The sequence below is a fragment of the Oncorhynchus clarkii genome, chromosome 22 (assembly GCF_045791955.1).
Source record: "Oncorhynchus clarkii lewisi isolate Uvic-CL-2024 chromosome 22, UVic_Ocla_1.0, whole genome shotgun sequence".
NCBI classification, from domain to species: domain Eukaryota; kingdom Metazoa; phylum Chordata; class Actinopteri; order Salmoniformes; family Salmonidae; genus Oncorhynchus; species Oncorhynchus clarkii.
The window spans coordinates 9,142,827-9,164,487 of NC_092168.1; the positions used below are offsets into that span (position 1 = coordinate 9,142,827).

General features: G+C 45.7%; 1 protein-coding gene across 2 annotated transcripts in view; it reads right to left on the minus strand.

The window, feature by feature from the left end:
- Nucleotides 1-21,661, minus strand: part of LOC139380298 (protein TANC1-like) — a 183,201-nt gene that overhangs the window by 42,700 nt on the left and 118,840 nt on the right. For both annotated transcript variants that reach the window (XM_071122882.1, XM_071122883.1), the window contains exons 7-10: nucleotides 19,559-19,873; nucleotides 6,990-7,112; nucleotides 4,845-5,129; nucleotides 3,835-3,992 (exon numbers count right to left, since the gene is read on the minus strand). In XM_071122882.1, the coding sequence (XP_070978983.1) occupies nucleotides 3,835-3,992; nucleotides 4,845-5,129; nucleotides 6,990-7,112; nucleotides 19,559-19,873 (881 nt within the window). The remainder of the gene's footprint in view (nucleotides 1-3,834; nucleotides 3,993-4,844; nucleotides 5,130-6,989; nucleotides 7,113-19,558; nucleotides 19,874-21,661) is intronic.

Below are 21,661 nucleotides of genomic sequence, written 5' to 3' on the forward strand. Positions count from 1 at the left end.
TTGTAGCCCAGGACGAGGGAAATAGGACCTTGAGGCGCTGGCCTGGCCGCTGCCATTACGGCTACTGCCTTCTTAATTTCCAATTATGTATTATTGAATTGTCTGCTTGATAGCATTTTTTTCCTGTTTGGACAGACTAGCTTACTAGGGATGGCTTTGTCCAACACCAACTCAGGAGGGCATTTTTTCACTGGGCATAATAATAAGGAGGCCGAAGCGTCGACCATTGCCAAAGTACTGCTACCATCTCTGCTGCCAAGACAGCCCCCAAAATGAACCTCGAGAGGTGGTCTGAGTTCGGTTCACTTGAATTCCACGGTTCGGTTCCCTTTTTTATGCCAATGTGAACACAAAGCTCCCCAGGTTCGCCTTATTTCCGCACCACACAATTAGACTACTGCAACATCGTTTCCCCTGCCATAAACCCTCTCATTGGTGCCACAAAAAAGAGAAGATGATTGGATATTGATTAGCGATTGTCAAGAATGCACATCAATTCCAAAATATGTGTTTTAGTTTTTAGCTCAGATTATTTGTTTGCAATATGTGTGTATGGCGAAGAGAGCTTCATCAGCTGTTTTTTCAATTGTGGGGTTGGAGTAGTGTGTGAAGACAACAACATATTTGGTGAGAATCACACCATATGGTACAAAATCCCTTCAACCTCTTAAAGGTGGAGATAATTATAGCAGTAATTACAGAATGATTTCATCTGCAGTTATTCTTCTGCTTTTTATTCTGTTACAAATCTTATTTACATGTTAATAAAGTTCAGAGTTCATTTTAAAGAGGACTGAGATCGGTTCTTATAAAGAGTTGAATGCGTGAAAACACACACAATGAAGTGAAAAGAGGGGCTAAGACAAATTATTTTGTAACAATAGAGAGCTGTATCGGAGAGAGAACCTAGCCTCACTATCCATATAGCGTGCGGCTGTGAGAAAGACAATGCTGTTAAGACACTGGGCGAGCGGTGTTGTGTTCTGAAAAGACACAGATGTAAGCCGATGTCCATTGTCGGGGATGGATCAGAAGGAAAGAGAGGAGACAGCTTGCTAATCAGAAACGGTTTCACTGTACAGCTACTCTGAGAGGGAGGATTCAGGAACAGTGAGGTACAATGTCTCCCAGGTGTGGACCATATTCCACCTTATGCAGGCCCCTCTACCTCATCATAGAGACATGAACATCTGGTGTTTGTCACATCTTTCCAGGTGATTCTCCGCAGTACAACTGAACGTTTCCAGAGTCGTAACTGAATGTCATTCATTTCAAATTCAGGGACAAAACCTTAAAGTGTGATTGTGCTCATATAAGTGAATCAAGTGATACCGGTGCCTTATTGCAACTGCAAAAGCCTATCAAATACAGTACTTTGCAGACGCATAAGTGAGTGCCCTGGATAACAGGGTGACTTTGAAGAGAGGCATCTCCTTTTTATTTAACCGTGATGACTGAAGAGTGGCGCGGCAGTAACTACACCACAGGTAGAGAACCCCTTAGCATTGAAAGCAGTTTAGTGCATAACTGGCATGAGAGATTCACGGAGTTGAAATACGTTCAGATGTGCTTCAGTGGCGCGTGGCTCGTAAAGGTTGCCAGGCACATGTACTCTCGATGGCGATGACTTGCTGTTGTCATCTCACGGCAATACTGTCCCATGTTAGTGCAGCACTGATCCAATCCATCCAGGGCAGAAGTGGAAGGTCATTATGATGTCGAGGGATGTGTAAAACACGTGTTGTTGAAATAACTTCACAGTCATGACATGGAGAAAGAAAGCATGCCCCTCTGAAGCTATTTTCCATAAGACTTCAGAACCCTTTATATGATGTAACAGCGTTAGGGACAAGGGTGAATGAAATGCCTTGGAATGTTTCAGTCATGCTTGCGGTCAATAATGTTTCAACTCAAACTGGCTAGCTACTTTCCTTATTTGTTGCGATTGAACGGCAAAGACACACCCAAGAAACACCCACATCAAACCACACCACCAAGACAACTCTCGCTTCCCTTCTGTCATGGCCGCTAGCATTTCTTAATGAGCATTGATGAAAAACAAGGCCAAATCAGGAAGTGCAGTCACCCATTAAGTATTTCCTGAAGTCCCACAGTAATGTTTGCAAATGGCATGCTAGGCTGCAAGCTGGATAGTGGCGCAGCTTTCTTCTCATAGACGGAAGGGAATAAATATGAGGCTATAAAATAATATGCGAAATTACAGATGGATATTTAAAAATCTGTGGGAGGGGGAACTCTGTGAATTGGAACAATTAGGTGGTGAATATATAAGCTGTAATCACGCTTTAAACTCAGCAGGGTACCTCAGAGGCAATTTATACCTGAGCAGATCCACTTTGTTAGGCTACTATGTGTAAATGGATGGTGATACTGAAAACACTGTTCATATTTTAACCGTAAAGGATAGGCTACTTATTGAACTACACACAAATAACAACAAGTTGCATAGCCATGCCATAATACACATACATTATGGTAGAAAAAATAAACCCATAAATAAGCCATTCTGCATTGACAGTCAACTCAGATTGTAGGAAGCTGCTGTCTCCATGTTGTGAACTGTGAGCCACAGCCTTCCGATTTGGGCAATTTACCATACCATACCTGTCTTTTTGACCACACTGCTAACATGTTGCCCTGGCAACGCCGAGGTTGTTTGTGTCCCAAATGGCACCCTATTCCCTTTATAGTGCACTATTTTTGACCACGTCCCAAAGGGCTCTGGTCAAAAGGAGTGCACTATATTGGGAATAGGATGCCATTTGGGACGTAGCCGGAGACGAGTCCTAGGGGAGTCTGGCCCGACACATCATGTGCCTCTCTCTGTGAACGACAGAATAGTGTCCCAGGCAACCACAACATGTTAAGGACACACAGTGAGCTTCGCACTCTCTCCCTCTCTATTGTCTTGGAACCGCCAAGCTGACAGCTGGGCCTGAGCGACTACATGTTGGATATGATGTCCATTCGATGAGGGAGAGTTAAGAGGAATGGTTATTTAACTAAGCCCGGGGCTCGCTGCAAATCAAACTGGCCCGTGATGTGAGAATTTATTTAACGGGGACTCTGTGATTGTCTTCCATAAACATCCAGGACCCCAGGGACATTTTTATTATTCACTCTCTTCATATAAAAAGAAATGAATGTAAACAAACAAATCAACTGAGTGCCGCATGCAGCATTATGTTTTTGGTTAAAACCCTAATAAAGTCTAACGGAAACCCAGCCTGGATATGAAAGGATGAGGTGGTGGATGGACCTCAGGTGGTGGATGGAGGGATTGAAATGAAGGACAGGGTAAGTAGACAGAGAGAAGGGAATACTTGCCTCTGCAGTACTTCATTAGTGAAAGTGAATGGGAGCTCTTGGGACCTTGGACACTCATCAAATTCTTGCTATTCTGAGCACAAAGATACACTTCACAGTAACAAAATGTCTTCCTTTAACCTAACCGGTGAAATGAGACAATGCTCAAAAGCCGTCATGTGTAATAAACACATTTCCATGCCAACAAAAGACCAATTTAAAAAAAAACTAGAAGTTCCCTTCTAATCTCAAAGGGAGTGTCACAAATAGCACCTTATTCTCTATATAGCCATGCCATAATACACATACATTATGGTGGAAAAAATAAACCCATAAATAAGCCATTCTGCATTGACAGTCAACTCAGATTGTAGGAAGCTGCTGTGAACTGTGAGCCACAGCCTTTGACCAGAGTTCTCTCTGTGATTTGGGACACTGACAAAGTCACAACAACATTCCCAAAGGTTGGGATATGAGCTGTGATCTGGCCAGGTGAACTTCCAGTACCTTGGTGGCCAGCCGTTTGACGGCCTCCTCCTTGCGTCTCTGGATCTCTGGGGTGCCGGGACAGCTGTTGTTCCTCAAGGTGTTGGTGGCGCTGGGGGGCGGGGTGGGCTGGGGCGGCTGGCTGAGGGGGAGGTCTGTGCTCTGGGTGTCCCCACCACCTGGAAGGAAGAGAGAGGGAATTAGGGGCCATCAACAGGAAGACTCACTGTGAAGATTCTACTGCTGGTTCAAGTGCAACCATGGCCGCATCCCAAATGGCAACCTATTTGCACTACTTATGACCAGCGCCATAGGGCTCCCGTAAAAAGTAGTGCACTATGTAAATAGGGAATTGAGTGCTATTTGGGACGCAGACCGATAACTTGTCATTGTTTGACAAATCAATACATTTCTGATCCTCACAATGATTATATATTCTAATTCGTACAGAATAACCTTGTGAGAATGTGTAGAAGACTTAAGAGTAGCATTCAGTGTTAGTACGTCAAAACTCGTGATAGCGTTTAAACGACATCAGTGCAACCAAGGCTGTGCCCTTCTTGTGTTCAGAAACATACAGTAGTCTAAACCAACGATAGTTACTTCCTGTCAGAAGAGCTCCTGAACATTTGATAGAGGAAGATCCTCTGTCACTACTGTACATGTTGATGGATTTAACCGCACATCAGCCCACAGTCCAATCTCCTTATAGACCACCCAAAAAATAACGGTTCTAACCGTCAAGGCAGCGTGTGACTGTGGACGCATCCCACATGGCACACTATTCCCTATATAGTGCACTACTTTTGACCAGAGCCCTATAGGGTGCCATGAGGGATGTATACTGTGACTGGATGACGTGCCTCAAATCCTGTTGTCCTTGCCAACACTATCACTTTATTCTCATGTTAGGGTCACACCCTATTCCCTATATAGTTCACTATCTTAGACCAGGGCATATAGGGGTCTATTCAAAACTTGTGCACTATATAGGGGTGCCATTCGGGATGTAACTAGGGGTTACTTCGTACTTTTGGGCGATGCGCTGGGGCTGTTGGAGGCGATCTGCCGCATGCGTCCGCCGTGACAGCTGAGCGCCACCAGCCGGGAGATGACAGCCGTCTTGCCGTAACCCACATTGCCTATGACCACGGCGCCGCGGCTCTCTCCGGCCTCGCCGCCGCCCTTCAGCATGTCCTCCAGCTGCTGGAAGAGCCAATCGCGGCCCACGAACACTGAGTCTGTGGTGATGCTGGGCACCTCGAACAGCAGCGGCTTGAGCATGATGTCCACCGGCTTGTAGGGAGCAAAGCGGGCTGGAGGAAACCAAATAAAACAGACAAACATTTATTCAGTGAGGGTTCATAAGAAAATAGTTCATATATGGTACATGGTACATTTACACAGGTGCTGAAAAGCAGCAAGGCTAAAAAGTAAAGAGACATGTTTCTGGTGTAAAGACAAGCCTTGAAACTGTTTTTGGCACTGATTAGGAAACGTCTCCACATGAAACACTGTTTACACCTGCGCTGTTGACCATACCTTTTCATCTGTTTCCTCTGAAAGCCAGCTTTCAGCCAAAATGATGCAATATGAAGCAATGTTCAACATTGCTGTGGATTGCGAAACTGACACTCACGCTCAGAATGTGGAGCCCGAGCCCTAGCACCATCCACGATAATCAATATTTTTTTATCCTGGAATTTCATCTGAACCGTCTTTGTTGTGTCTCACTCTCGCACCATTTGAGGAATATAAATATCCCTGGCTCTGACATGTCAGTTAATCAGAACCACAAAACACTGTCTGTCTACAGCAGTCGTAGTCTGATAAGTGCTGCATGTCAGCCAGGCGATAAACACCTGCTGCAGGCCAAACATTCTTCTCAGGGCTGTTGAGGGGGAGGAGGGGAGATGCCTGGGCTGCAGTCAGTGTCCACCACACAGCTAGAGAAACAGAGTGGGCTATTTTTCCTCTGCAGCTCTCCCCCCCGGCTCTCTCTTCATCATTGCCATCTCTAGCTCTCTCTACCATCTCTCTCTCTCTGTTCCTCTCTCAGTCTGAGCTATGTACAGCTAGCTCCATTGGCTTGGCCCATTTGTGAGTGATCTTCAACAGTGCAACTAACTTCAGCGCCGATTATTTCTCTGCCCCGCTCACACACCTTGGCTGCATGAGAGAGAAACATCAGTACTAGCCGCAGTACCTGACCACAGCCAGTCCCCTCTGTCTACTGAGCGATGTACTCTGAGAATAGAGGTTTAGTTGGAGAAGTTACTCAACTGCATTCAAACAGCCATTGGCAATCATGTAGGCGGATGGCAAAGGTTTGTAATTTATTTTCTTTTTTTCCATTAGACTGCTTAAAGTGTCTGGAAAGCCAAACACATAATGTTCATAAATGTGGACTGTTGCACAACTTTCTGTCCACAGGGACATTTTACATAATACTAACAACTCTATACTGACAGCGGCAGTGAAAACAGAAGGGTTTTTAAAAGAGGGTTAAATAGTTTTGCCAGCATTTAATGATGTAATATTACATTATTCATGTCGTGATCAAATATTAACTCTGTGGTATTTCAGTCAGCCAAGACTTATACAAGGATAATATAAAAGAGTAATGTGCCAAAGGAATAGCTGCTGTTTGAATAGCTGCTCTAAGGACAGGCCTAGTCGTTGAAAGGATATTGTGGGTGTACCATTCTGTTGTAGCCATTAGGAAACACAGGATATGCTTTTCTGTGTTCTATAGAATAGGTTTACATTTTCCCTTATGTTTCTTTTATACGTTTGGTGTGTGCACTACAGTGGCCCTTGTTCTATGTTCTTAGTAGCTAGTTACTGTACCCTATTCCCTATATCGTGCACTACAAATGGCCCTGGTCAAAAGTTGTGAACTATTTATTTTACTTGGCAAGTCAGTTAAGAACAAATTCTTATTTTCAATCACGGCCTAGGAACAGTGGGTTAAACTGCCTTGTTCAGGGGCAGAACAACAGATTTTTACCTTGTCAGCTCTGGGATTCAATCTTGCAACACTTTCGGTTACCAGTCCGACGCTCTAACCACTAGGCTACCTGCCACCCCAGACTATATAGGGAATAAGGTGCGATTTGGGATGCAGCCTTGGTGTACAGTGCCCATGCTGTTAGAGTGGCAGTTATGAAGCATACCTTTAGAGTCCTGTGGTGCCCTCCCACCTGTGTTATGCCAGGGCAGCCGAATGGACGTCCGCAGAGGAGTATTACGTTGTTCATCAAGATAGCTCAGGTCTTCCAGCTTGGTCGAACTGGTGGCTGCAGAGAAAGAGAGAGAAAACCATGAGATAATATGTGGGATATGAAAAAGACAACGAGCCTTCATGATTGGACAAAATCAGACAAATGGCCATGAACAGTTCCTGGATCACAAGCTAAAACCAATCATGGAAAACATGTCACTGGGGAAATCCAGGGCTTGTCCTTAATATGCTGAGAGAGAAAAGAGGAGTAGGACATGTATCAGATGGGAGACACAGATCCAGGCTGACATTTCGATGGCAGGATTTCAGGCAGGGGAAAGGGAACGGTGGACCCTGGCATTGACAGTTCCCTGGAGGTGGTGTGGATTGGGCAGCCAGGTAGAGTACAGCTGACAGGAGAGAAGAGGAGAGGAGCAACCATCCCCTATCCCCCCTAAAATCCTCCATCCCCCCAGCCTGATCCAACCTGACAGCTGACGATCCAGAGAGAGGAGAGGTCTGTCCCCATTGACACTCCTGTGTGCTGGAGTACAAACAGAGCTAGTAACAACCTAAACACAACCAGTATCCTTCCCAAATGGCACCATATTCCAAGTGAAGTGCACTACTTTTGACCAGGGAGCTGGTCAAAAGGAGTGCACTTACATAGGGAATGGAGAAACAGCCCTGATACGAACGTCAGGGAGGACTGCACACAGCGCCAACAGACACATTTACTAACTAAAGCCAGCCTTACTACAGTGATTACTGCCTGAAAACATACAGTAGGCTACAGCAACAACATTACAGAGAGAACTCACAGACAGCACCTAGACCCAGAGAACATGCGTCATGAAGGAATAATGACTACAAACAATACCTGTCATGATCTGAACTAGAAGTGATAACAAACACTAGCAGTTTGCTGTACAGAACTCGTCCTCCATCTCTACCTACCATCCTCGGTCCATGAAACCCACACACGGAGACAGACAACGTGAAACAAGGTCTCCGGTGTTCCAGGCAACAATGAAATCACCATGGAGACCTGGCTATCCTCAAGCCAGCGTCCTTTTTAACCCCTAGAAGTCTAAGCCTAACATATATAATTGTTTTAAGATGGTCATACCATGGATCATTTAGCTATTTGATTGAGAATTTTAGGACCCCTGTAGGTATCAAAAATATAAAATATTGTATTTGGCCTTTAATACTATAGCTCAAAGAAACGCACTGAGTAACGCATTCTTAAATGGCAAAACAGACACTAAAAAAATGTATCATAAGGAATAAGGTTTTCAAGTGTCTGTCCTAATTCTAGGAGATAAGAAAGCGCAGGAAATATATGTATTTGTTTTGCACAAAACTACCATAATTCCATGAATCTTCATAACTGTTACCGGGTTACATTCAGACGGGTCCCGTGACACTTGTGGGTGTCGTAGAGCAAAACAGAGAACAACATTGTGTCTGTGAGTCTCATCTTTCCATAGAGTGGTCATATTAGTTAGTAGGCCAAACCGTTCGGACGCTACAGACAAAGTAGCTTTGCCACTTTCCACCGCAGATCCGGAGGGCATAGGCAGATGCGGTGGATTGAGATGCAGCCCATGCAAAAATATCCAGGTATCTCTAGCTTAAACAGACGGATTTGGTCTTTATCATGTTAATTAGATTGACGCACGGGTGTTGTCTGGGATTTGAACAACAGCAACTGCATCACCCTGCCACTTTTTTCATAAACAGCTAAATGGATGTACCAATTCAAGATTGTGCCTTCAACAGGAAAAATCAAAGCCCTTCTCTCTCACTCTCTACTCAGCGTCAGCTGAGCCGGGAGGACAGACAGGACAGTGAGGGACTCTCCTCCCCAACTTACTCGGAGGAATGTTCTCCTAATTAGAGAGCCAGCTGGTGACAACAGAGCAGGCAAGGCAGCATGCATCAATAGAAACATTTATGTAAAAAAGACCTCATTGTCAGTCTACCCAACTATCAACCTGTTGATGTGAATTTCATTTCGGCCACGAAATTAGAATAAATGAGTGCCTTACTCTAATTCAACATGAGAGATCACTTCACACAATGCAGCCAAAATGTTAAACCGCTCGTTGCTCTCAAATTCAATTCTCCCAACTGCCAACCTGCTGGTGCTGGGCAGTGGGTCTCCCTGGTATCACCACACTAGAAGCTGAAGTAGCTACTTACAGTCAGTCAGCGGAAGCAGAGCCAGAGAGCTGGGCAGGACAGCAGCAGGTATTTAAAAACACTCCTCCTCATTCCCGGCAGGTAGCAGGCAGGCAGGCTGAGAGGCAGGCAGGGCGGAGGCCCTTTGTGGAAAAGCTCCACAGAATTATTCTCCCCAGTGGGCTGGACACTCATCAGCGTACCCAAGTGAATCTTCTGCCCCAGCGCCCCCATCCATGTCCAAGCACACTGGCTGCATTCAACTGGTGACTGTGCTTGGCAGTCCACAAGCACCGCTCTCTCCCTCTCCCTCTCTCACAGCATCCACAGCATTAGCAGCGCTCCGCGTAAAATGAATGCGGGTGCTTTACGAGATTGGCCCCCCCCCCCCCCACCCACATGGATTTTTGGCAAGCGGAGGAGGAAAAGAGGGTGAATAAAGCAGGGGATAAATGAAAGGTGGGAATACGGTGAGAGCTGCTCCCCTCCAACGTGGCGGATTACAGTTTGCACCGGGCAGCCGGACTCGCAGAGGAATTAATCAATGATCCTCCCTGTTCTGCTTTCACAGAGAGAGAGAAAGGAAGAGGGGGGTGAGGTGTGTGGAGAGAGAGCAAGCGATAGAGACAGAGAGAGAGAAAGGAAAGAGAGAGAGCGGAGAGCAGGGCACAGGAGGAGAGCAGGAAGGGGGTAGTGACAAGCCGAGAGGGAGAATGATGTAAGGGAGAGAGGAGTGAGAGACGGCAGGAGGGAGGGGGACAGGAGAAGAGATGGAGGGAGGGGAGTGAAGTCCGTGCGGCGTTCCAGCTCTAGCGCATCATTCATGCCCCCTGCTGACATTAGTGGACTGCAGTGAGATCCTTCTCTCTCTCCCTTCTCTTCCTCTCTCTCTTCCCCCTCTCTCTACCATACTAGGCCCATTTTAAATCGGTATCCCTGTATAATCTACCAAAGCCATACTAAAGATATTTTGAAGCAGACATACCGTTGTTTGTTAGTGCTAAAACCAAAGAAGGCAATTCAGGAGCCAGTGTAACTTGTTTCAGAGTGGTTATAGGGATGTCTCGCAGATGCTCTGAGCCAATACATGCTCTTTGATTTTCACCTGTAACAGAGCTCCTCGCAGCCGGCACCATTTCCCTCAACACAAAACTGGAAATCCTCTCTAGTGTAAAAGTCCTCTTCCTTGTTATCCACAACTCTCTCAAGCCTCAACTCTCGTTCCCTGCTTCTCGTTCTCCCTCTCAGTCTCTCTCTCGCCCTCAATCTGCGTTAACCTCTGTTTCTCTCCTCGTCCTTTACCGACAGCAGATCCTTCCTGGTTGATGTGATAGTGTGTATGAGTATGATACCTTGAGGTCTGTGTGTCGGGAGGAGCTTTGAAGCTCCACAGATGTGTCAGGATGTGTCCATTCTGATGAAAACGGTTCTGCCCTTTACATCCCTCAGTTCTCTGTCTCCTGGGTTGGAGCAGGAGGGGGGCTGAGCTGAACTGCTCTGCTGCTGAGAGCGTCACTTTGCCTGCACCCGTGCACCAGCCCCTAGTACTTGCTATTTCCCAAATGGCAACCGTGTTCTCAAAAGTAGTGCACTATTTAGGGAACGGGGTGCCACAGGGGTATTTTCAAAAGTAGTGCACTATATAGTGGGTTCTTGTATAGGCTTAATGCCTCCAGAAGACTTCTGGCATCTCCCAGACTGCCACCTCAAATCCCTCTCTGACCCGCCAGGCAAATAGGCCCAGAGCTGGAATTGAGTAAGTATGAAATGGAATTGAAGTGTCTTACACAAAGGTTTTGACGCGTAACCAAGTAAACAGATTACGTTCGATTCCTCGCTGGCGAGAAATTTGCTTGTTGGTTCATAATACAGACGAAAAAACAAGAATATGAAGAAAAAAGATGAGGAGAACGCAAAATCTTGCATAACACGTGATTTTCTCTGTTATTTTGTTAGCGAACACGAACCCTTTTATTTATCACACTAAGACATTAAGGAATATACGAGGAGTACGTTGCTCCACCGACTGTGCTTTGATCTAACCTGTTAGTGTGGCACAGGGAGCCCACAGGGAGCCCACAGGGAGCCCACAGGGAGCCCACACTGCAGACCACATAGCAGAATACAGAAAAGCTGTAAAGCAGACCAGAGCACAACATCTTCACTGGAGCCCTGCAGTACAGTACCTGCATTCCCCACAATGCTGGCCAAGCAATACAGGCAAACTACATATATGGAAGGACTCAACGCAATATCAATGCTATAAGAAATAATTAACAATCACAAAAAAAAAATGGAGGAAATTGAGGATCAGGATTTGCATTTTATTTGAACCTTTATTTAACTAGGCAATTCAGTTAAGAACAAATTCTTATTTAGAATGACGGCCTATGGGACTCCCAATCACAGTCGGGTTGTGATACAGCCTGGATTCAAACCAGGGTGTCTGTAGTGATGCTTCTAGCACTGAGATGTAGTGCCTTAGACTGCTGCACCACTCGGGAGCCCAGGATATATCAGACATATTCCTGATATGAAGTACAGTCAGTTGTAGCTAATTAAATTCAGGGTGTACCGAGCAAAACTGAGCCAGTCAATGTCTAGATATGGTTGGAGGTGACGACATGGACTCCACGTGAACTATCAACATTAGAGAAGAAGTGAGCGGAGGAGTCTTCAGGGAACAGTGAGACTCCACATACACACTCTCAATCAGCGAATGGGAAACTTGACAATATAAGCATACCAATGAATCATCTCATAAAATCCATACGCGAGCAGACAAAACATAAAACCAGTTAAGCCTGCTCTAATTTATCACCACATACACCAGTGATTAAAACACAAAACTTTATGATTTGATGTAATGACTCTATAACATAAGCAAACCTGCGGAACATCTGGGGACCACTGAGAGATGACATCAGTCGAAGAGATGGGACACAGCTGTGTGACCTCTAGTCATCAGTTCTGTGGGCCCCAGGAACCTTCAAGGAAAACTCCACCCAAAATCTACAGTATCTTTTGGTGTTTGTTTCATTAGTCCCTTGTTGACATAGTCCCAAAATGTTTTGCATGTCAGCAATCAAGTTTTCAAGATACATAACTTTCAAAATACAGAAATACAGCCGGAATGATGCATTTTGGAATTTTCCTTTAAGACATTCTCCAATGCATAAGGATCCATGGTAACAAGATGCTGGAACAATGGCCGTCAATGATGCCCACTTCTGCTCAGGGGGGCAGGGCAGCTAGGCAGCAGACATCTGCCAGGCACAATGGACCAATCACCTAGACTCAGCAAGACACCCTAACACAAAGGAATCCCGAGTAGAGCAGCAGACTGGCACCTGGCACACGACTGTGAACCACAATGGTACAAATGCCTGCCTGGGCAATGCCAAAGCAATACACCACTCAACCTGTGCCAAGGTGGAGTGGAGTGCCTCCTGGGTATATGCTATGGCCGATACATTCCACAGCCATCCACCTTAATGCCATTTCATTGTCTGGAGAAATCTCCAACAGCGGTTCATCAGGAGGTCTCGGGACCATGGATTTCCTGTGGCCAGTCTTAATATAGCCTTTGACTCCCTAAGCCACACTGAATGTCTTATTAACTGATGACTGGAAATAGCATTCTTTAATATTTGAGAGTAACAAAGAATGTAGAAGGCTTTGAGTGGAATTTTTGTCCCGGAATGCCCCGAATTTGCACTGGATGAATGAGGCATCTGCCTTAACATACCATGGCTTTGTGGAATTGGACTTCAGCCAAATCTTAAGAGTTGACCATATAGAGCCAAGACTTCTACTCTGTATACTCACTAGGGCTGGGTATTGCTGGATACGACAGTATCACGATACTTAGGTGCGGATTCCATATGTATTGTGATTCTCATGATTCTATATGTATTGCGATTTGATACTGCGATTACAGTGGGGCAAAAAAGTATTTAGTCAGCCACCAATTGTGCAGGTTCTCCCACTTAAAAAGATGAGTGAGGCCTATAATTTTCATCATAGGTACACTTCAACTATGACAGACAAAATGAGAGAAAAAAATCCAGAAAATCACATTGTAGGATTTTTAATGAATCTATTTGCAAATTATGGTGGAAAATAAGTATTTGGTCAATAACAAAGTTTATCTCAATAATTTGTTGGCAATGACAGAGGTCAGACGTTTTCTCTAAGTCTTCACAAGGTTTTCACACACTGTTGCTGGTATTTTGGCCTATTCCTCCATGCAGATCTCCTCTAGAGCAGTGATGTTTTGGGGCTGTTGCTGGGCAACACGGACTTTCAACTCCCTCCAAAGATTTTTTACGGGGTTGAGATCTGGAGACTGGCTAGGCCACTCCAGGACCTTGAAATGCTTCTTACGAAGCCACTCCTTCGTTGCTCGGGCGGTGTGTTTGGGATCATTGTCATGCTGAAAGACCCAGCCACGTTTCATCTACAATGCCATTGCTGATGGAAGGAGGTTTTCACTCAGTTGAAGTGTACCTATGATGAAAATTACAGGCCTCTCTCATCTTTTTAAGTGGGAGAACTTGCACAATTGGTGGCTGACTAAATACTTTTTTGCCCCACTGTATATTGCAATTATTTTGATGTTCCAAACACACTGTTCAGTAAGTCTGCTGCAGAGAGACAAGAGAGCCATAACAAAAACCTGTTTTGATCAGTCATGGAAATAAATGTACTGAAAACATGTTGGCTCACTATTTAAAAAGAAGATGGAGAACAAACTATAGGGTGAAAAATACCGGAGTTTTGGCAAAGATACAGCCGACTAGCGCTAGCTAACGCTACCTAGCCATATATAATACTGTCTAAAATATATATTTTTCCCCCACATCACTAATCCCCACACATCAGAGAGGGGTATCGGAGGGTAGAAGATCTCTTACAGCTTCACAGAGACCCTACCGTCCTCCCTCCCTCCATTCCTTTCATTCCTCACACTCTCCGTTCTCATCTAGAATTCTACTCTCCACAGCCATCACTTTACATGCAGTAATAACATTTACATATTTCGTTTTCCGTTACAGAGCCTGTGTCACAGCCAATCCTGTTTGAAGCCGGTGGTACCTGTGACGGGGTGTGGGTTGTACTAGGAGAGAGCCATCTCTGAGGAAGCTCCTCTAGGAACCACTGTTTGTCTGTCTGGGTGGAATGACTAATGTGACCATCATCTCAAAGTTTCTTCACTGTGTACTGGTTCGTGAGTCACACCTTTCCATATTAGTGTGTAGCCCAAACTGTTTGGATGCTACAGATGATTTTGTGAGAAGACCGATTTCGGGATGTCTCATGGTGTGACCAACACCACTCTAGCTCTGTCACCTTTCACCACGGATGCGGAAGTGCGCATCGGGGGATGTGGTGGATTGAGACGCATCCAATGCATAAAAACCCCCAGATATCTTTAGCGTAAACTGATAGACAAAAAAGAAGAAACAGCAGTTGCAGTGGGCTAAGGAACGAAAACACTGGAGAATTGGAAAAACATTGCCTGGTCTGATGAATCCTGGTTCCTGCTGTTTCACACTGATTGGAGGACTAGGGTATGGAGAAAACCACATGAGTACATGCATCCATCATACCGTTTGTCAACATTGCCGGCTGGCTGTGGTGGTGTGATGTTGTGGGCTGTGTTTTCATTGCACACATTAGGCCCCTTGATAAAAGTGGAGCATCGTTTGAATGCCACAGGTTATCTGAACATCATTGCCAATCAGGTGCATCCCTTTACAGCAGCAGTGTATCTATCTGCAAATTGATATTTTTTGCAGGATAATGCCCCATGCCACAAGACTAGAATTGTCCAGGAATAGTTCCACAAACATGACAGTGAATTCAGCTTACTGCAGTGGCCTGCCCAGTCACCAGATCTCAATCAAATTGAACATCTGTGGGATGAGATGGAACAAGCTATTCAGAGTAGAGATCCACTAGCAGCCAACTTGACATGGCTTTGGAAAGCACTGGAGTCAACATGGGCCAGCATCCATGTGGAACGCTTTTGACACCTTGTAGAGTCCATGCCCGACTAATTGAGGCTGTTCCGAGGGCAAAAGGGGGTGCAACTCCCTTAATGTTTTGTACACTCAGTGTATATATGCAATTGTTTTGCTATGTAGAATGAATGGAGGAGAAAGCAGCTTTACAGACATGTCCTGCTGGGAGATAATACAATTAAGGATTTATTCCATGGCTTACAAGCCACGAGGGTCAATCAAAAATGTGCAGAAATAGGCAGATATCCCCATGTCAAAAGTCCAGTCTTCCAGCAGGGTCAGACAAAACAATCTGCAGAGGAGGACAGTGTTAAAACTACTCTCACATTGTAGTTCTTAGTTTGTCTGTGTTTTGGACAAACTATATTTGTGAGTTCGTGGTGGGTCTACTGTGTCCTGCTCTGCCCTGGGAAAACTGCAAAATGGCCACTGATTCTCCGAGCAAATACATTTGGTGGTTTGGTGAAATGGGTAAGATTTTGGTTTACGTATTCTCACTCAGACAGGTGGTGTATTGGTATGGACCTAGACCTAGCCAGTTAGCCACAGCTTAATGAGCAAACAGTGCTGCCTGGATTTCCCACAGCAGCAGCTCTATGGCAGCAGGCCAGTCACGGTGTCCGCTGTAATCACACACACCGTGCAAATGACACTTCTGAGCAACACAGATACATTACCTGTGCATATCTCACATTTTAACAGCGCTGTGGGACACTGGTTGATTGGCATTGGACAGATGCACCAATCCCACTAATTCACCCCCAGAGAAAAACACCCTTTGTTCCCGGGCTAAATAACCTCCAACAACCCGAGAAGGGGACAAAAGTTCAGAAGGAGAGAAGTCTAAAGGACAAAACAGGCCATGGCGACGGACGGTTAAAAGCATTGGTCCTATCCCCTCTGACCACATAACATCAGATGTGACTTTCTTTTCATTTCCGAACATATTGAATCGCCACCGTTCGTAGACACCTAGCAACTACTGTCCACGGCTGACATTCTCTATGTGTGTCTAGTCCTTAACGGTTCAACGATGAGCCAGCAGAGCAGCAGAGAGACAGCACTAGCCTAACTCCTGAAGTTATGGCAGGAACTCTGCCTCAGAGCGTGTTAAGGCGCTCCAATCAATGACAGCGTGACTTTCAGCACTCTGGCATCAATTTCATTACGACTCCTCTCCTCTCTGCCACCGGCCTGGATTTCCACCTCTGTCCCTCTCGCTCACTCTCTATCATTCTGCTCACCACTCCTCTCTCTCTATCACTCTGCCCCTCCATCACTTCCCCCATCACTCACTCTCAGTGTGTCCTACAGAGGATCATCAGTCCTGTAGGCTCTGGCTGGTTGGCTACCGCTGGATGACTGGGGGCTGTTGTCATGCTCTCCATAGGGACTGTGTGGTATAAAGCTATAGATAAGGCTACCCGATTCCCTACGTAGTGCACAACTTTTGACCGGAGCCCTGGTCAAAAGCAGTGAAATATATAGTAAACAGGGTGTCATTTGGGTAAGCAATCAATTATAATGGCTTCATCCAACTTCCTCATGACGTGATTTTTCTTTTCACTCCTTCCGTCTCTCTCTATCACACGCATACAGTCCTGCACGTGTACACACCATCTATCAACCCAATTAAGACATTCCATATATCCCACGGAGCCAGCCGCGCATTACAGATCCCTAGCCCTCTCATAAAAGAGCCAGGAGAAAAACATCAACTGAGTCCCAAATGGCACCCTATTCCCTATGTAGCGCACCATATTTATTTAACCGGGAAAGTAAATTAAGAACAAATTCTTATTTACAATGACGGCCAGGCCTGGAATAAAAAAAACGAAACAATGTAGGACAAAACGCATAACACAGAGAAGAGAGGAGACACTAAGCAACAACACAAATACAACAGCAAACAAACAGGGTGTGTGTGAAGTAAAACCACATGCTTCCTTTCATAAGCTAACGCAAACTAGTGACAACTGGGTGACAACTACAAACAGCTGCATGTCTCAACAACCTGTTCATCTATTTGTCCTTTCAACTCCTCCAGGGACGACAGGTCCTGAGGTTGTAGGTTGGCTTGGAGGGAATTCCAATACCTAGTTTTTGGGACTGTTAGTATAAAACAAGATTGTGACCTGAGCGTGTACGTTTGGGACGCAACCCAAGCCCCACTCTGATGAATAAGGACGTTAAAGTCCGTGTCCCTGGCCCCTGGTGACAGAGTAGGTTCATTTGGACCATAAATGAGCTTGTCTTTCCATGTCCTTGCTGTCAGCTCCCAGGGCATTGTAACCAACCATAAAATCAGAGGCGTGAATCCAGCTCAATCCTCGGGGGCAATACTGCATAACAGTGACATCATCCTACAAACTAGAGCAAAGAAGGGGCTGTTGGGTCCTGGGCTGTTAGCTTTACGAGGTAGCGGGTGTCCGTGAGTCTGGGTGTTTAGGAGTGTGTCCATCCATGCTGTTGGAGCTACGTCGGACCAAAACAACAGGAGATGTAAAACAGGTTATGGGTTATTGGAATAATTAGGTGGGTAACTGAGAGAGGTGTTTGTGAATTTTCTACACAATGCCGTGTATGCACTTCTATATTCTTTATATGGTAAAGAATATAGATTTGTCAGCACGCAGTAAAGACTAATGGTCACTTAGAGCAAACAGCGTGTGAAATCCACTATGTATGCAGCTAGCTGTAGGACACACACTCAAACTCGCTCTCCCTCCCTCTCTCTCTCTCTCTCTCCATTTCTCTCTCTCTCTCTCCATTTCTCCCTCTTTCTCTCTCACTCTCCCTCTCTCTCCCTCCCTCTGTCCCTCCCTCTATCACATACACACACACACACAACCCCCCCGCCCACACACTCGACTGATCAAAGGCAAATGGATTGAAGATGATTCCATTGCTTTTGATAACTAATGGAATGAGTTTCTATTTATGAGAGGAGCTCTCCTGACAGAACAGACAAGGCTCAGGAGCTTTGGGGAAAGCATTTCGTCTGACAGTAAGACATCTATAAATCGATAAGGCCAGCAGCAATATTGGAGGAGGAGTGCTCTCTGGGTCCCCATGTAGAGTAGGATCTCATCTCACCAAACCCAGATCAAAGCCAAAGGACTGTTGTTGGCTAAATCAAAGCCCTTCTGCAGCCTGGCAACAGCAAGAAACACTCATGTAGAAACACTCCGGTTGCGTCCCAAATTGCACCCTATTCCCTATGTAGTGCCAAACTTTTGACCAAAGCCACCCATAGGGCTCTGGTCAAAAGTAGCACACTACATAGGAAATAGGGTGCCATTTGGGACGGAAGCTCAGGAAACACTCCCTACATGCTAACACAATGCATCCTGCCAGGCTTTCAATCTCCCGGCACCATGGCATATAAGTGGAGCACAGCAGCTCCCTGCTAAAAGCACATATCCAGGGGGTTGCATTTTAAAGAAGGATGGTGCGTGGGGACTTGAGGAAACAGGGCCAAGGTCAAGAGCAGAGAGAGGGGGAGAGGGAGGGAGAGAGATGGTAGAAGGAAGAGAGAGTGGGGGAGGGGAGGGGAAGGGAGTGAGAGAGAGAGAGCATGGGGGAGGGGGAGAAAGAGGGAGAGAGATAGAAGGAAAGAGAGAGAGGCAGAGGAGAGAGAGAGGAGGAGAAGGGTGTGTGACAGCTGTGTGGACATGGAGAGCAGAGCCATAACAGCCTGTTTCGTGAGGAATGCAGAACGGATCAGCCAGACACCCCTCTGTCCTCTGCTCTCTGCTCCAACATGGTGCACCCAAGTCACAACACTAAACAGCTGCCCCTGGTATCCACTTCCCTTCCTCCTGAAGAAACGGCACTAAGAACCGTACCTCCCAATAACAAGACTCCTCTAGCTCTGCTGAATAGACGCGTCAAAGGCTCGTCCCCCCCCCCGCCCCCGCTTTCTTTTCTTCATCTACCTTTCCCACTTGTTCTGCTGCGAAATGAGAGGACACAGTTGTGTGTCAATCAGCTCCACAGTGGCTGGCTTTTTGGGGGACCTGGGTCAGGATGTTCTGTGAAGTACCAAAACTGTTGTGTCCTAAAGGGTCTCAGACTAACACCCTCCTTTCCAGGTCAAGATATCTTACTAAGAATATAATGCAGAAACAAAGTCAAGATGAAACAATCTGCAATTAAACTCAGAGTCACATTTGAAGGAGGATTCTCTGAGCAAGGATCTAGGAGCCCTTCCTCTGATGACCCGATACCAAACTCCAACCAGTGTACAAGTCCAGATAACTCAAACCCTTCTCCACGTCATGAAGCACCCGGAGCAAAGTGTTCTTACCTGCGACAGAGTTGGGCCGCGGCATCATGAGGGACGAGGAGGTGTGTGCTGTGGGGTATGGATCGGGGCCCTCCGGTGGGTGGCTTGGTCCTGCTGCTGCTGCTCCTCCTGCGGCCCCTGCTGGGTACTCTGTCCTGGCCAGGGCGGGGGTCTCTGTGGGCCCGCTGGGGTCTTCCTCGGCCACGGGCGAGCACGTATCGACCCGCACGCTGGGAGCCAGGCCATGGTGCGCGCTGCTCCTCAGGCTGCCATCTTTACTCCATTCCAGGCTGGAGCCGCTGCGGTCATCATTCTCTGAGGAGCTGGTGATGGTGGCTGAGGGAGAGAGGGAGAGGTTATGAGTCTTTAGCGCTCAATGTCTTTTTCATTGACCTTTATCAACACCCTCCACCTGATCTGATATTTACTGCTACATTTAGCTCCCACTAATGAGAGCTATCCAGCAATCAATGGTGGGTAGATTTATAGCATTCATTTCCTCAATCCAGCCTCTCCCTAGGAAGTTTTTTTTCAGCTTGGTTTTAACCACCATTATTTCCCTCCTTATCAAAGGTCTGCTGAATGGAGTATTCCTCGAAAGCTGCTTTAATAATAGTGTATATAAAGTATGTTTGCCTCCAAACAGTATCATCCGTCCAACATAACATGGTCAAGCTGTGGTTGATTACTTTTGACCAAGGCCCATACTGTAGGTAGTGCACTATGTAGGGAGTAGGGTGCCGTTTGGGTCGAGCCCTACATTTACAGGTCAGGTCCTCTTATATGAAGAGACCACGAGAACACAAGATTTAGGAGGGAGAAAAGGGGGGGGCTGGTGTGGAGAAAAGCCAACTTCTATTTTAGAGTTAAAACAGGTGTTTGCTTACATGAAAGCAAATCCCCTTTAATCCTCTCCTCAGGCCTGGCTGGTCATGCTAAATACAATCACTAAAAGCTGAGGGGAAAAGCAAAAGCCACCGACTGGCAGCTGGGCTCCCAAACAGTGTGATGCATCCCAAATGGCACTGTATCCTCTATAAAGGGAATAGGGTGTCATTTGGGATGCAAAATTGGGTACAGTCAGAGAAATGGGACCGCGTCTGTTTTCGGGAGCATTAGAGTAGACCTACTGTACAACACAGCTAATCTGGATTTCTGAACGGTGCTGTGTGTTGCATCATCCCTAACATTAACATAACAAATACATCTGGGATATGTAACCTGATGCTTGCTTGTGCAAATATTCAGAGATTCAGAAATCACCCAATTTTGTAACATTTGATACTCGCTCATAAGCATAATTTAATGAATCACAAAGATGGAACAAAGTGGTGTGAATGAACAGGTAAAATATCTTACACTAGGTGCTTTATTGTCGCCTTGCTCCTCTGCTTTATAACATGAGTAGATGCTTATGACCATTATTTACAACATGAATAACTGCTTATGACCATTATTTACAACATGAATAACTGATTATGACCATTATTTACTACATGAATAACTGATTAGGACTATTATTAACAACATGAATAACTGCTTATGACCATTATTTACAACTTGAATAACTGCTTATGACCATTATTTACAACATGAATAACTGATTATGACCATTATTTACTACATGAATAACTGATTAGGACTATTATTAACAACATGAATAACTGATTATAACCATTCCTATGATACTCTTAAGCCTCCTCTTTCGGATGCCCTCCCTTCCCTGGGTCCCACACCACAACAGCAGCTGAGGGTTTTCATATGTCACTCTGCATCAGTGCTCCATACCCTCCCACCCAACGTGCTGTTTAAAAAATCACCCAAATGAATATGGGCTTTTGAAGTAATTGATTCCCTGACTTATCTTATCCTGCTTCTTCCACAGTCCGTTTCAACCACTTCAAAGGCCCCGAATAGTAGTCATCAGAGCTGGGAATCAGTCTCACGGACACCGTGTCCCAAATGGCACCCTATTCCCGGAATAGTGCACTACTTTTGACCAGAGCCCTATGGAATATTGTGCCATATGGAACGCAGCCTACTTGGCTTCTCTCTCTGCCTTTTAAATAATCCAGAAGCCCTACTCACTGGAGGCAATGTTCCGGACCAATGTTATAGCTTGTC